Source organism: Erpetoichthys calabaricus, chromosome 16 (genome assembly GCF_900747795.2).
Source record: "Erpetoichthys calabaricus chromosome 16, fErpCal1.3, whole genome shotgun sequence".
Classification (NCBI taxonomy): Eukaryota; Metazoa; Chordata; class Cladistia; order Polypteriformes; family Polypteridae; genus Erpetoichthys; species Erpetoichthys calabaricus.
In genome coordinates, this window is record NC_041409.2 from 32604161 (window position 1) to 32620149 (window position 15989).

The 15989-nt window shown below is 36.5% G+C and overlaps 1 protein-coding gene and 1 long non-coding RNA gene across 2 annotated transcripts in view; one reads left to right on the plus strand and one right to left on the minus strand.

Moving 5' to 3' along the window:
* The window catches only part of ganc (glucosidase, alpha; neutral C), a 124604-nt gene that overhangs the window by 99945 nt on the left and 8670 nt on the right, over nucleotides 1-15989 (minus strand). Inside the window, exons 2-5 of the mRNA XM_028822299.2 lie at nucleotides 8687-8752; nucleotides 5990-6098; nucleotides 3943-4070; nucleotides 1353-1532 (exon numbers count right to left, since the gene is read on the minus strand). Of these exons, the coding sequence (XP_028678132.2) occupies nucleotides 1353-1532; nucleotides 3943-4070; nucleotides 5990-6098; nucleotides 8687-8752 (483 nt within the window). The remainder of the gene's footprint in view (nucleotides 1-1352; nucleotides 1533-3942; nucleotides 4071-5989; nucleotides 6099-8686; nucleotides 8753-15989) is intronic.
* LOC114667144 (uncharacterized) overlaps nucleotides 14300-15989 on the plus strand; it is a 2030-nt gene continuing 340 nt past the window's right edge. Inside the window, exons 1-3 of the long non-coding RNA XR_003718700.2 lie at nucleotides 14300-14557; nucleotides 15234-15403; nucleotides 15850-15989. The exon at nucleotides 15850-15989 is cut by the window's right edge and continues 340 nt beyond it. This is a non-coding gene — a long non-coding RNA (uncharacterized LOC114667144). The remainder of the gene's footprint in view (nucleotides 14558-15233; nucleotides 15404-15849) is intronic.

Genomic DNA, 15989 nt, shown 5'->3' on the forward strand with positions numbered 1-15989 from the left:
TATCAGTGACCATAGGTGTTGCTTTACTAGAAGCAAAAGTTTAAATGGTAATGAAGCTCAGTTAACAAATTTTTCATAACCTCAGGAGAGAGGAGCTGGACACTGCATATAGTTCATGATATTATCTCTTTACACCTATTTTCTTCTGTACAATCCTTCTTTCTTTAATATTTTGAAACTTACTCCTTCATAAAAAAGTTCTTCCCTTGGTTGTCTACATTTGAGACTGCAGTGTCTTCCTTCCTGTACCCATGAAAAGGTACTACAATATATTTGTTTATATAACTTCTGCATGGTTTCCCACCACATTCATGTCTGCAGACCTGAACGCCCCCCCTACCATGGAAGCTTAAGAGGCCTCTGCAACATATTACCAGCAGTAATTTTTCTCCAAACAGTAGAAAAAACATCCCAGTGCAGCATGTAAATGTGACTGTTTTTTGTAATAAGTTAAAGTAAAACACGACTTAATGGTAGAATTTATTGTCTAGCTATAGGTAAGGAAAAAAAAAAACTTGAACATACAACTGATGAAAAACACAGAAGAAATGTCTGAGTGTATATTCAACAGAATATATACTCAAAATTCACATTATTCCTATTGATTACCCAATTCAATTAAAAATAATACAGTTTCCTGTAAAGTTGTCATCAGGAAAGACAAAATCAGTCAGAAGGAAAAGCACAAATTGCGTACAATTGTATGTGGAATATTTAAGAGGAAGCAACTCAGTGAACTAATAATAGTAGAATCTGGTTAATAAATAAATAAATACAGATTGTACATATAAAATTATTTATTTAATTTTACAGTAATAATTGACTAATGTCACTGTAAATATTTCCTGGGTCCCTATTGCTTGTATACATGTTGCTTCTTTTTATCATTCGACTGGATCTAAATTGTTCTATTTAATTAGTTATTTTATACTGTAAATAAGCTGGGCTGTTAAGATTGCAAGTCATACAAACATTAGCTTCTTAGCTTGATGTATCCTGTATAGTGTGTGCTGTACATACTTGAAAAATAAATTAAAAGCCTCTAGAAAGATTACTGTACAACACACAACAGACCAAAAGACTCCATTCACTTAACAAAGCACTTCACCTATAATTAGTCAACTACTTTTTTAATTTTCCCTTAATTAAACAGACTGAAATGTGTACTGCAAGACTTCCAAGACTTGCAAGTATGAATCTCATTATACTGTGTACAAATGAGAAAAAACTTCAACTTGACATGCAGAACCTCAGAAAAGTATAATAATAGTAGAGTATTATAAAGCAGAGGTTATGTCTTCAATTCTTGACATGATTTTTGTATTGCATCAGCAATGTGTCAGCCTTTTTACCTTGGAGACAGCTTGGCTTGAAGAGTTTCAAAGTGCAGCCTCCCTTTAGCATTCACACTCACAATGCTTTCATCTCCACTTGAAAGTTCCATATGAAATGGGCTAGTCATCATCTGCAACTGGACGTGTCCATCCTCACTACTTAAGGTGATAGCCTCTTTATTGCTCTGTGAAGTCCACCTGTGAGGGCACACAAACTGAGCAATATACTTTCAAGGTTGTGAAACCTGGACACAAAAATACAAAACAGTAGTGCAATCCAACACAAGAATTCTAACATATAAAAAGAAGGATTGAACATATTTTCCCTTAAAATGCAAGGGAGTCTTGGCTTCTCAAAGTTAAGCACTATAATTATTGTTAATACTCGTAGTATGTTGATCTGATTTAACTTAAAACTTGCATTAATCCTAACCTAAAAAATAAAACAAATGTATTGCTCTGTCTTTTCTGATGAACTGTCCAGGAGCAAGATGGTATGGTGTGAGGTACTGCAAGCCTCGCAAGACATTTCAACAGTGAGGAAAAGTAATAGTGACAGTGATGGAACATTTTCACATGCCAGTGTGTGTAAAGAAAGGAGTCAGACGATGGTGATAAAACTTATGCTCAGGACTGGTAAACAATGTGTGTAATGACAAAAAACTTCAGTGAAGTAAAAAGAGTGAGAAAGAAAGGCATCGAGAGGCAGTGGGTGACCCTGTACTCAAACAGGTCACTCCAGGGTATGACATAGGAAGGACATCACAATGCACTTAGAAATGGACATTGGCTTATTAGCAGGAGGAAAGGGGCTGTGGTCATGAGAGATGGGGACCTGAGATCTGAAAAGGACACACTTGTAATGTTGCACAGGGATAGAACCTGTGAGAGAAGGATCATGGAGGAAGTAGGGTTTCCTTTGTCATTCTCAGTATGTATTTGTGCAATTGCCCCTTCTACTTGTTTTAAAACCCTGTTACTATTTTAATATATCTGGATATCTTGTTTCTTAGCTGTGGGAAGACAAAAGGAGAGCACCATTCAGCTACAGCACGATGTTCTCTTTCCTTCAAACAGTATTCTAAACCAATCAGAAGATGCTTTGCCCCAATATTACATGATACATTTACTCTTTCTGATATACAGGAAGAATGTAACAATTGCAACATGAATAAGTACTTCTAGCAATATTGAAGACAATTTTAAAAATCTCCTGCATGGAGAGCTCCTTTGACCGCATGTTGTCTGTTCACAGCAAAATCTTCCACATGCAAGCACCACATCTCAAATCAACTCTAGGCCTTTTATCTGCTTAACTGATAATGACATAACGACGGACTTGCCCACACCTGCCCATGAAATAGCCTTTGAGTCAATTGTCCAATTACTTTTGAGCCCCTGAAATGAAGGGATTGTGTTAAAAAAAATGCTTTAGTTGCCTCACATTTTTTTGCAATCATTTTGTTCACCCCACTGAATTAAAGCTGAAAGTCTGCACTTCAACTGCATCTGAGTTGTTTCATTTAAAATTCATTGTGGTAATGTACAGAACCAAAATTAGAAAAACATTGTCTCTGTCCAAATATTTCTGGACCTAATTGTAAGTGTCTCCCTTGTCCTGCACAGAAATTCAGCCAATGTCAAAACCCATCTTCTAGAATGTAGACACGCACCCATTTCCTTCTCTTGCTTGCAACAGTCCTTATAAACCAACTGACAAGTACACATTTTCTAATAAATTAGTTCAATATTTCAATAATGAAAATGTAGTTATATTTACTATATATTAGATTTTAAAAAGCAGGAAATTTGTAAATATCAGAAAGTTCAGGGTAGGTGGAGAAAACAAAATTGCTGAATTTCATTCTAAAAATCAGCTGCTGCTAAACAGACCCTATTTCTATATGAAAGAAAATGATGAAAGAAGATGAAAATCATGAGGTGCCATAAAGTAAATGTTTTTAATACATAGTTTTCATAAATGCAATGCAGATTTTCAATACACTTTTTATAAAACAGCTCACTGATGATAGTTTAAATCACTTTGAAATTAAGTATTATGAAGGAGAAATACAAATTATAAAAAAAATCCAAGGAATACACTGAAAGGAGCACAGTGCTGCCATGGTTTAGTTTTATTTTCTCGTAGAAACTGTCCTGATTTAGAATCCTAACTTTCAAATACTGTATGTGTGATGTGGGAGGAAACAGGACTGCCAAGTGGAACCCAAACCAAACACAGAACTTGTAAACACCGCACATATATTGACATGGTTGGGAACTAAGTATAGACCTCAGGTGCTTTTAAGTATCAGTGTTAAACAGTGCACAGTCGAGTAGCCCTTATTATCATACATTTAATTAACAATACATCATAAAAAGAGGCTAGGAAAATAAAATGCTTAACTTTGTTTATGAAAGTATTTCAATCAGATAGTATTTAAAGCCTTGTGTTGCAAAATCACTTAATAGTTCCACATACTGTATCAGTACTATGGTGTGTGTTCTATTTAATATTGAAACAAACATATAGGGGGTTGAGTAACTGTTAATCAACGCACCTGAGATTGGCAACACATTGTAAGTTAGCTGAACTTAAAATTCTCACCTCTGAGGATGCTGCGCTCCAATCAGGGCATCTGTAGCCTCGTATCTTGGTTTTATAGGTTGTAGCTCATTGATTTTGACTCTCACTATCCCATTTTTTAAACAATGGAGTTCAAGAAGCAGGTCTTCCTAGAACATATATTGCAAATAAGAACAATGACCTTATTAAGATATCTAAAACAAAGAAACACAAATGAACAGACAATCACAAAACAAAATAAATTAACACACACACTGGATAGCAATAATTATTTACCTAATGGGTACTGAAGGGAAGCTCATGTGCTGTCCCCAAACCCAAATAAGAACCAAAGCAGGCCAAAATTAAAAGGATTTTATTATTAAGAAAGATTAAATAAGACAAAAAGAACACAAAGGGTTAAGCTTCTGCTTCTGTCTTATGATATTTGCTGGCCCACGTTCTTAGAGTACTCCACAATCACCCTGTTAACCTTCTACCAAGAAACTGGCTTCCCTTCTCTTTCTTTTTACTTCCAGAGACACTTCAGATACGTCTTTGCAACTAACAAACTATTACTGGTGAGCTCGAATGTATGGGATGTCCGCAGTGACCTCTATCGACTTGGGGAGTTCTCTTCATTCTAATGAGTGTCCTCAATTGTTTTTCTTTAACTAATTTGTAGTCCTGTACAGCCCTGCCTCTGTTTAGTAGTGCCCTCCCTAGGTCACAACTACTGTCACTACTTGGATTCTATTCATACTGTTAAAAAAAGAAAGACCAACCAAAAGAACAAAGAAAGATTAAAGTCTTTTCTTCACATTCAGGTAGATAGGTGCCACATTTAACTGTGCTTCTTGGCACCTGTTTTATTTTTACTACTGCTGCTCTAATACTTTGAGTCTCTGTAATCTTTCCTCTGTCTTAGTGACTAACGACTTTCTGCTTTTTTTTCAGTAACTACACCAAGAATATACAGAATCATTGGTGAAAAGTGAAAACAAGCATCTGACTGATTGACGTGTTCTCATCGACGCAGTGTGTTTTGTTTTACTATACTGGTATCTGTTCATAATTAGTTGTTTTTAAATAAGCAAAATAGTATTATTATGTGATATTATTATTGTTAGTTATTGGAACATAAAATAAAAATGTTAAAAACAGTATCATAAAATTTCCCCTTTATTGATCACTTTATTATGGTAATAGTATAAACGCAAATTACTGAACAAAACAAGGTGGGTGTAAATTTAGTTTCAAAAGGCTGACACAGGGTAAACAGGGTGAAAAAGGTTGGGAACTCCTGTCCTACTTCATCATACTTCCACAGACCTGCATACATTTCTTACGCCTTCAAATGCCTAGGTTGTCTACACCATATTTGCAAGGGTCTTCTTAGGTTCCTATAGTTTTCTTCAATGTCTCTAAGATATGGATATTATAGGCTTTGTTAAATTAATATGAATGTCTGCACATGTGTGAGTGTTTCTTGTAATAGACTAGTATCCTATCCAAGGTTAGTTTTGACCCTGTTCTGGATGCTGAAAACCTCCAGTTCACCATGACCTTCAAATGAAAAAATGTTTAAATAATACACGAATGGATGAAATACACAAGTCAAATCAAATTAAAAGAAAAAGGAAAGAGTATAACAAATTGTGGCAAGAAATCTCCCATAATGGCAATATTAAAATTGTGCAGTGACAACCAAAGAGACTTATTTTAATAAGCAGGGCAGTCATGAACTAAATAGTTTCTAAACTCAGTTTTCTTTATGTTACTTCAATAACATTCCAACACAAAAATGCATAAAAGATTTTTTCAGTTACTTAAAGAACTAAAATTATACACACATAAATAAAATATTAGCTATGAAGGTTATCCTTTATTGTGTTCTGTGTTCTTAAGCTGGGTGTCTTTTTTTACTGATAGTTACTAAATCATCAAAAGGGATAAATTATTCATTATGAAATGAGTCAAAACAAATCCTTAGTTTTTCTGATAACATACACCTCACACATAGATAATGTGTAATTCAATATAAAATCTTCATGTGTGCAAAAGCATTTCAGAAAGTTGACGTACTCACCTTCATTGTACTGTGATGTAAATGAACATTGGCACAGGTTTCAGATAATTTAAGGGTTTTCGTCAAAACTTGATAAGGAGAAGAGTCAGATACTTGCTGCACCTGACGCCTACAACAAGCAAAAACAGAATTTGAGGAGAATGCCTATTTGAGCTACTCTCATCATCCAATGTCAATTACTGTACCCTTCTTGAATATGTTACCATTTGTGGCAGCTTGAAAATAAATAAAACAAAATAGAACACAGTCTAAGATTAAGCAAAATAAATTTACAATAATCAGAAATGGCAGAGACTGTCTTAAAGGCAAAAAGGCAGTATATGGCTGAAAATAAGTTAAAATATACTCCCACAGAATTTTACAAAGGACTGGTAATAATAATTCACTTATATACTAGTCAATGGTGCACTAAAGCTTCAGAAACATTTAGCTATTTTGCTTTTTCAATTCATAACTTTTAGTTCAATGATTAGGTTCTGCGATGTCTTGTAACAATTGACATATGCTGGCTTAAATCATAAGATTATTATTTTCTAAACGATGCCTACTTTTCACATATTACAGTCTGTTTTGTTGTTTTATATAGCCCACGTAGTGAGAATCACAACGAATGACAGTGTGGTGGTGAACAGAGCATATACGAGTTTCACTGTACTTTGTACACCTAACCATAAATCTGAACTGAACTGTTCACATTGCATTGCATTCTTTAAATAATCCTTGGATTTTTGAAACAGCCAAGCCATCTACTTGTCGTTACCACCTCAGAGTAAACTCAAAGGGTTAACCAACAGTCACCAATTCCTCTTGTGGCGTGTCATGCACACACAAAAATAAATAATGTAATAAATAAATAAACGAAAAAATAAAAAAAGCACGGTGCACAATAGATTCAAACCAAAACAAATCAAATAGAGGCACCATAAATAAATTATTTAATTCTGTTGCCCATTCTGAGTTACTCTTGCTGAGGATATTGTAATAAAAGAAACAAGGACAACATTCTCAAGTGAGTAAAATGACTAACACTCAGTGAGGTCAATCTGTCCATAAACACATAGAGAAAGTGTGCAAACTTCATGCAGATCCAGGTGTTATAAGGCAAGAATGACAGCTCTGCGCTACCACTCTGCCTGTGTACTAAGCATCTGTACTAAACTCTTAAAACTTCAACCTGATTAAAATTAAATGAATGTCTATCAGTTCTTGTCACTTTATTGTATGCTATGTGCATGTGGTGAGGATAAACTTTCAAATAATGAACAGCTATGCGTGAAGGTGTGACTTGATTCAGTGATTGTTGTCTAGTTCTCTACAGAGCAGAGACAGCAGTTCACATCTGGGCATCAACATTCAATAATGTCAATAACAGAACTTACAACATGACTCTTCGAGGTGAATCTACACCCGTGGCCATAAAAGGTTCCATAGAGGAAGACAAGCAGCAAACTGAAGTTCACAGCTGGTCTCCTTTTAAAATGCCTGACTCAAAAAATGTTTTGCTCTTTTTCCTTCCTAAAATGACGTGGACACACTTTTTTTCAATATGTGTGCAACTTCAAGATGCAGATCAATACTTGGTAACACCTTAGGCTTGAAAAATTAACAAACTCTGTAAGTTTTAATGCTTTTATTTTCACGACGAACCCCAGTGTCCATTATGAAACACAAGAGAAGGCTAGGTTTTTTTTTAATTAAAAAAAAAAGGTTTACTTTCGAAACACTATTTGACTTGGCAAATTAATATGTGCATAGACTGTAACAAAATAACTTTGACATGATAAATACCAAATTTATTTATCCATTTTTTAAACCTGTCCTGAGCAGGGTTGTGGGGAAGCTGGATCCTATTCCAACAAGCACTGGGCGCAAGGCAGGAACAATCCCTGGACAGGGCACCAAAGTGAACACACAGACACAAACTCACACACACAACTAGAGCCAATTTAGCTCAAACTGTGAGAAGAAACCAGAGCACCTGGAGGAAAGACATGTGGAGAATCTGTAAATTCCAGGCAGGGAGGACATTGGACATGAATCCTGGTCTCCTTATTGTGAGGCAGCAGAGCTACTACTGCACCATCATGGCACGCACTGAAGTTATTCTTTAAACATAAACCACACAGACATACTCATCACTGAATATATTTGCTGTGCTCTACAGGGCTATAACTTTACAATACAGGCAAGAATTTTTTTGCATTTATTAAAATTCAATTGAAGAAGAAATAACGCTGTATGTTACCAAATTTGTCACTTCTAAAAATGTATTACTTTAGTGCAACATTTCCGTATTTGTATTTAGACATTGGTGATTTTCAGATCGACCCACATTGGGAAAGACGTAATCATGTAAATTCAAATATATCTGGACCTTCTCATAGGTTTTTTTATCAGTGATAAAAATCAGAGAATTGCTTTTCAAAATATTGCACATATACTATCTAGTAAATAAAACTCTCTAAGTTCTTTGTTGTAAGCGATACTTGTATGTTCTGTATACAGGCTACAAAAATGTTCAGGTCAGGTTAGGTTGGGGGCAACCAAAATTCACATCAGTCAAATAATTAATACCTACTGAGTGTGAAACTCTTATGCCCCATTTTGTGTAAGCTGGTGCCAACTCTTTCACCCCACCAGGAAAATATGTCTAAAGTGCACTATGCTTAATTCATAACCACATAACAGGCTGCTCACCTATAAAATGCAATATCTTCAGACGTCTTGAATTTGTCCTCACCTCCTTCTTCTAAGACACTGGCACTGCAGGAAAAAAAAGTACAATATGCAAATTATTATACATACAAAAACATAATTATTTGGAGCCTCAAATAATATTTTACTATAGAAATTGGAAAAAAACACTTACATGATGAGTTTTGAAATGGGATAGATGCAAGATACACGTTATTAAAATATTTATGGCAGCGACAATTAACTTTTAAGTGTATTTTTAACTCAAGCAAATTCCAGATTTCCAAGTTTAATTAATAATTAAAAAGATGTTGACAAGTAGTAGCGTTAACACGTTCTCGACCAAACAAACCATTAACATTGGTGGGAAAAGACACAACTCGTTCTCGGTGGCACACAACATGGGGCGTGGCCAAAATATGGGAGGGGTCAGATTTCTTTTTTTTAAGTAGGAGAGGTCAGATTCCAAATTTTTTACCATATAAGGGAGTTATGACATTAGGCGTATGACCAAAGATTTTTTCTCTCATTACATATAAATTTACTATTAATTTGTTTATTATTCGTGTGTTCTAGATTACTTTAAGAGTATTATACTCCTATTTTAATTATTATTTAAATTAATACTTTAAGAGTATTATACTCCTATTTTAGTTATTATTTAAATTATTACTTAATTGACTTATAATACAAGGGTCTAACACTTCATCCCGCCCATACGTGCCCCCGTCCCACCCTAGTGATGGGCCGCTCGATACTCAGGTTTCGACACTGTGTCGAGCTTTCGAAGCACTGGAGATCGAAGCTCCGCTTCGAGGCTTGCTTCAAATGCGCCCGTCACGTGATTTTGAGTCACGCTAGCGTAATGACGTCATTGATATCTGCGCAGTCAGCAGTCGATTTGGTCATTCATTAGTCTGTTAAAGCGCTTTGGCTCAAAGCGTAAAAGCAGTTGTTCCTGCTACAGCGATAAAGCTCGCTAACCCGAGTTCAAATCCTAATTGGGGTTCGCATCTGTTGAAATAAGGATTTTGTATAAAACAGTTAAGTAGTTCTTGTCTGAAAGTTAACAAATATATTTTGGAGACATTATGAACGATTTACATGGGGCACCTTTTTCCTTGGTGTGCAATCGTGTCCACCTAGAATCTGTAACAAATTAATGAGCATATTTTGCGTATTATAACAATCCAGAATCTACTCTACCCCATGTCGTTCATATCAGAGAGGCTAAGAAATGCTTCACTAAAGCCGACGTGGTCATTACACCAGTATATGTGCAAGACACTCTCATTAAACGTTTTTACTATTCAGTGATTCCCAGATCTGTAGCTGATTTGTATTATTGATTTCCAAAAAGCAATGTGAGTAAAAGCGTGTGCTGCATAACTAATCACAACTGTCTTTAAAACAGAATCAGCGCCATCCACAGTGTCTTCTGCAATTTTAGGAAAGCTTCGGGATTTCTGCGTTAATGAGACAAAAAAGTTGTAAAGAAACTTTGCGAATTCATCCAGAGGTGAAGATAAAGATCACTCAAGTACTGACAAGAAGGAGCAGCTGGGTAAGCACATCTGGAGCCAAACTTTCAAAAAAGCACCTGACTTTGTCAGCAACATCCTTTCCTTCTGAATGCATCTTATCAAAGGCTGCGTTGGGGGGGGGGGGGGTATGCGGGGCTAAGGATGGGGGGGGGGGATAAGTAATCTTCCAAACTGCAAAACAACAGAGTAAATCATTGATGTAAATAGAATTGCAGATAGAGTAAGCTTTTGTCGTTTCTGTATTCTTAAACCATCTTCCAGTTCCACAATCCCCCGCAGTCACTGTCACGTTTAACGTTCCCTGCCCCTTACCTGTCTTGTTACCCAAAGCATCAACACTCAGTTTCATCCAAGGCTTTACCGTCCTTCTTTTCATAGACATAAAATAAGACACACATTTCCTCTACATACGTGTCCAATAATAATAGTAAACTGGCAAGAACGAGAAAAAGCACAAGATGGGGATATTCATGATAAGAGCCTCGACATCAGGGTGAGGATGTGCCTTGTCACCCATTACGTGAGCTCGCCTGCCACCCTTCAGTTGCACTGGCACACGTTACACTCGGGGGCAAATGCAATGGAGACTACCGACAGTGTACACCTTCAGAAGTGGAATAAATCGACTGTATAAGTAGAACATTTCAGATAAACTATGAATTTAACATAACTATTATATGTGTTGTTACTTTTTATTTATTCTCACCAAACGTTACATATCTACATGGGAAATGAACATGGGTAATATGTTTATAATCATTCTCACTAAAATACACTGTCAAAATATATTAATGAGCAAACCGAGACACATTGGCCTTTAGGAAATATCAAAAACCGTGTGCGCTGTCATTTAGGACAGAATGAATTGTTAACTTGACGCACTCTCTACTGACGCGATGCAAAAAAAAAGAAACAGCACAGTCCATGCAAACTCATATCCTCCTTGGTTTTTGACCTTATGATTGTCAATATCAAATCAATAAAATCAATTAAAAAGATGACAAGTCTGCTATAGTCAGTTCAATTAACGCTCCTTTTAAAAAGTTTGCTTATACAGAATATAAAACAGAATCTCAATGATGTGGGACTCGCGAGTAGTAACGAATAATATGTGACACTGAGAAATTATAATTCCTAATAACAGGAACAAGTAAAAACTATGACTTCCTAAAACGGACACTGTAACCGTAGGCATTTCAATAAATAATTTAGGAGACTTGTGTGTGCATTTCAATACCAATTTAAGAGCTACTTAGGCTACCTGTTGTACTATAAATGGTACCTCAAACAGCATTTAACAGTAAATAGTCTAACAGGACAATGACTGACTGAAACGAAGATGCTGCGACGCTACAATAAAGGTTCACACTGATTGACTGAAACGGTTTATAGCGAATTATCCCAAGTTGGAAGTGCCGTATATTGATCAGAAACGATAAGACACATTTAGGCATGCTGCACAGTAGTTTGTTTTTCTACAATACAAATTCAGTACGACACCAGGGTCTCCGAACACACAAAAAGAAGCTTATTACGTTTTACAGTGAAACTCTTTACATGCACAATATAATTAGGGACGTGTGCCCCCTGCCCGACTACGGCAGCCCAACCTTTACTCAACAGCTCGATTCGCTCGCTATCCGTCCAAGCTGAAAATATTGTTAAATGGAGGAATTGAAAAAAAACTTTCACAAGTGGAGGATCAACGACGCAAACCCCTGGTGTTTTTACTGAGAGACAGTTGCAATACCACTGAGCCACCTAATCGGGATAATTTACGAGCTTTGCACAACTGAACTACTACTACTGTTCTTACTGCGGCGGATGTGGAAATACTGTATGTTGTTTGACATATACACGTTAAATTGGTTTAATTGACATGAGAGTATCATTGTTGTATTCTCCTAATGAAGACAAAAAAATTATATTTATAGATGTATACTATATGACGTACGATTTTGAACAAAAGTAAGCGTTCCATAAAAAGGTTGCACGATTTACCTAATCTTTTTATATATATAAAGTTGATATATGACAATATATCTTTGACACTATGCATCAGACAAAGGAAATCACAGCAATCCACAAGAACAATAATTACTTCTCAGAAACTACCTGAATTGTAGTTTAACTATATTAACTGAAGTGTGTAATGTCAATACGAATTACAAAATATAACTAGAGAGTTAAGTGTCAGACAGACTCTCAAAATATAGAAGTCAATGCCTTTGAGTGTGCTGAAGCTTCACAAAGATTCAGTAACCAGTGACCATGTCTGCTCGAGGCTTCAAAGCCCTATCATGATCCAATCTCAGTACTAGGCATGTCTGAGGCTTCGAAGCCCAGTCATGATCTCAGTACTACACATGTCTGAGGCTTCGAAGCCCCGCTCGAAGCCTGTCATGACGCAATCTCAGTACTACGCATGTCTGAGGCTTCGGAGCCCCGTCATGATCTCAGTACTACGCATGTCTGAGGCTTCGGAGCCCCGTCATGAGCTCAGTACTACGCATGTCTGAGGCTTCGGAGCCCCATCATGATCTCAGTACTACACATGTCTGAGGCTTCGAAGCCCCGCTCGAAGCCTGTCATGATGCAATCTCAGTACTACGCATGTCTGAGGCTTCGGAGCCCCGTCATGATCTCAGTACTACGCATGTCTGAGGCTTCGGAGCCCCGTCATGAGCTCAGTACTACGCATGTCTGAGGCTTCGAAGCCCCGTTGTCGCTACCCGATCTGCGATGCCTACCCGATTTGTGCGCTTTGCTATTACAACCCTGCCCGATCTGTGTTTTTTTCCTTTGCGACATTAGTCCCCATCCGATTTGTCTCGCGCACGCGCTCTCTGCTTAATTAAAATTAATTTCACAACGCTGCCCGATTTGTTCTGTGCATGTCTAATGTTTTACGACACACGCCATTCGTCAGGTTTGACTTGTACTTGCGAGTCATTTTTGTGTTGTCGTTTATCTCCGTATGTAAGTGGACTTCTTACTGGAAAAGATGGAAACTTTTGAATTTTATAACGTCTTGGAAGATGTATCGCCTAAAAAATTTAACTCCAGTCGAATGAAGAGGGAGTGAAATGAAATGTGACGTGTGTCTGTGAACGTTATAATGGACATGTACAGCTTTTGCATTTGGTGGTGTGTTTCTTTAAATATTTGTCCACATTTTTTATCATAAAGAGTGAACGGCATGCTAATAATTAAACAAAACAATGTAATCGAGGTGTCGAATTAAGAATAGAATTAGGAGAGCACGTCTGACACTCGACTGGTGTAAAGTGTGGCCTCCAAAGCCATCGGTATTTTTTTTATTATTTTGATATCAGATTACATCAATACTGTACAATGGGTATATCGATGAAGGCTAAATTACATAGGAGAATAGCAACAACTAACTTATTACAAGAAAGAGGGATGTACATAATAGCATTACACATTGTTAATGAAGCAGCTCAGAATCTTACACGTTTTAATTGCTTTAGTGTGTTTTCCGTTTTAAAACCTATTTCTAGCATATTAATGTCCATACACAAAGATGTAACAGAGGGTCTAACATTCTGAACTTTACACTTATGAGTAGGAAATTTATGAAGCAAGGAAACCACAGTTACTGCATTTTCTAACATTTAGTTTTCAAAATTGTATACTGAAGAAGAACAAGAATTAAACAGTGAGATATTGTTTTGTCATTCAAGACAGTAACAGAAATAAATCTTTATAAAACATTTTAGAATAGGAGCAGAAGTAAGAAATGTGAGAGGTGATTTGTCTTCATTTGTACAAAAACTACATTTCGGGGATAAATTAATGTCATACTTATGAATTAATTAGTTAGTTGGCTACTATTTATTCATAATTTTGAAATGGATTTCTTTAACCTTGTTTGGTAGAAAAAACTTCTATGGCACAAAACAGGCAATTTTAAAATTTATGTCCAAAGCCATCAGAGAAGTGTGGTGTGTGTGTGATGTGGCACAGTGACAGGCTGGGCACCTGCTGTTATCACATGTCATTAGCTTATCGTTTAAGCTGATGCTTTAGGAGGAGTACACATGCACACACATTTAACTGAATATAATGGAGAAGGCTTGCTCCTTAGAAATAACATTTCTTATTGCTGCAGTTAGAAAAACAATGTCCCTTTATTATATATTTTTTTCTTGACCCTACAGGATGCCCAATGGTAACCAGCCTACCATGTGGCTCAACAGATGCCAGTGTACCCGAATACTGAGACATAATTGGATGTTCTTTTCTTCTGCTTTTAAGATTCCCAGTTTGGGATAATGTGCAGTTCATGTTAGATTTGCTATTTCTACAGGTAAGACTACTGCATAACTTCTGCAAAGCCTCCCCATATTTATTATTTGATTTGTAATATTTTGCTGCCTTGAATACTGACCTCTATGTCTGCTCACTCTGTCCAGTAACTAACACGGCTTTTTAATTTTAGACAGAAAAGCCTCAGAGTGTGAATCCTCAAAAACACAGAGACTGACGCACATCAGTACCAGCAGTCACAAAACGGGGATGTTGTTCCGTTTTGTAAAATAACATTTATTTCCTTAAGTTACTGTGCTTTGTTGTTGGATTTTGAAAGAACCAAGACTTAATTTTAACTTAAAACAATACTTAGGCAGGAGGGAAAAACGAAGATGTTTTCATGCAAGTAATGACACCTGAGCACAGCACATTAGAAGTTCAGATATACAGAGATTATAACACAATGTCTACTGTATGCATAATGTAAAAGTAAAAAAAAATGATGCTACATATAATGACAATTAAGTTGGGGTTCTTTCAAAATCCAACAAAAAACCACAGTAGTTGGACTTTAATCTAAGCAGACCTTTATCTATTGTGATGTTTACTTTGGTAATAATTGATCTACAGGTGAACCAAGAAAGGAGGCAGAAGAAGAAGTAAGAGTACACTTTATTAATGTTTGAACTCTGTGAGTGAACATCGTGTATCTACTGTGTTTATGTTTTTAACAGTTACAGTGAAGTAGAAGAGTCCAGTCGTGTTATGGGGCAGCAGTTAAAGAAGAAGGATGGAGAGATGTGTGCCATGTTGAAGTAGCGGCTGGTCCTCCTGCCCGCTCTTCTAGAATCCTCCATCTAAACCTCTGCTGTGATCTGCTGTGCCTTTGCCAAGTGATCACGAGGTATTGGTCTATTTTGTTTTTTTTTTTCTTCTGAAAACTGTCTCGGTCCCATTACACTGGCTGCCTGTCTCACACAAAATTGATTTGAAGGTTCTTTTAAATAATTAGAAGGCTTTGAGTATTTTAGACCCTGTCTGTATTTTGGAGTGTCTGCTCCCAACATTTATTTTCTCAAACGTTACTTTGCTTTTTATTCCAAGATCAACCATAAAAACCGGCAGCTTTCTGTAGTCGTGCAACAAACTCTGGAATGCTTTGCCAATAGAGAAGTGCCAGGCTACAAATGTCAAGCATTTCGAAAATCTTCACCAAGCCCACTTTTCTAATTTGTCTTTTTCTTAATTACTTGCATTGGTTGTAATAGATTAGAAATGGTACTGTGTACACTTTGTAAGCTCTGCACTGGGTACTAGCTTATGCTGTTTTTCTCTGTTGTCTTTTTCCAGTTTATTGCAATGGTGCCCCCCACCCCGCATCTCCACCATCTGTTACATCAAGTTCAACTACCTGTGATGCTGGAGAGAACAAAAGTTCACAAGATGTCCTAAAATGGAATTGTGATTGGACTGAGACAGCCACAATTATG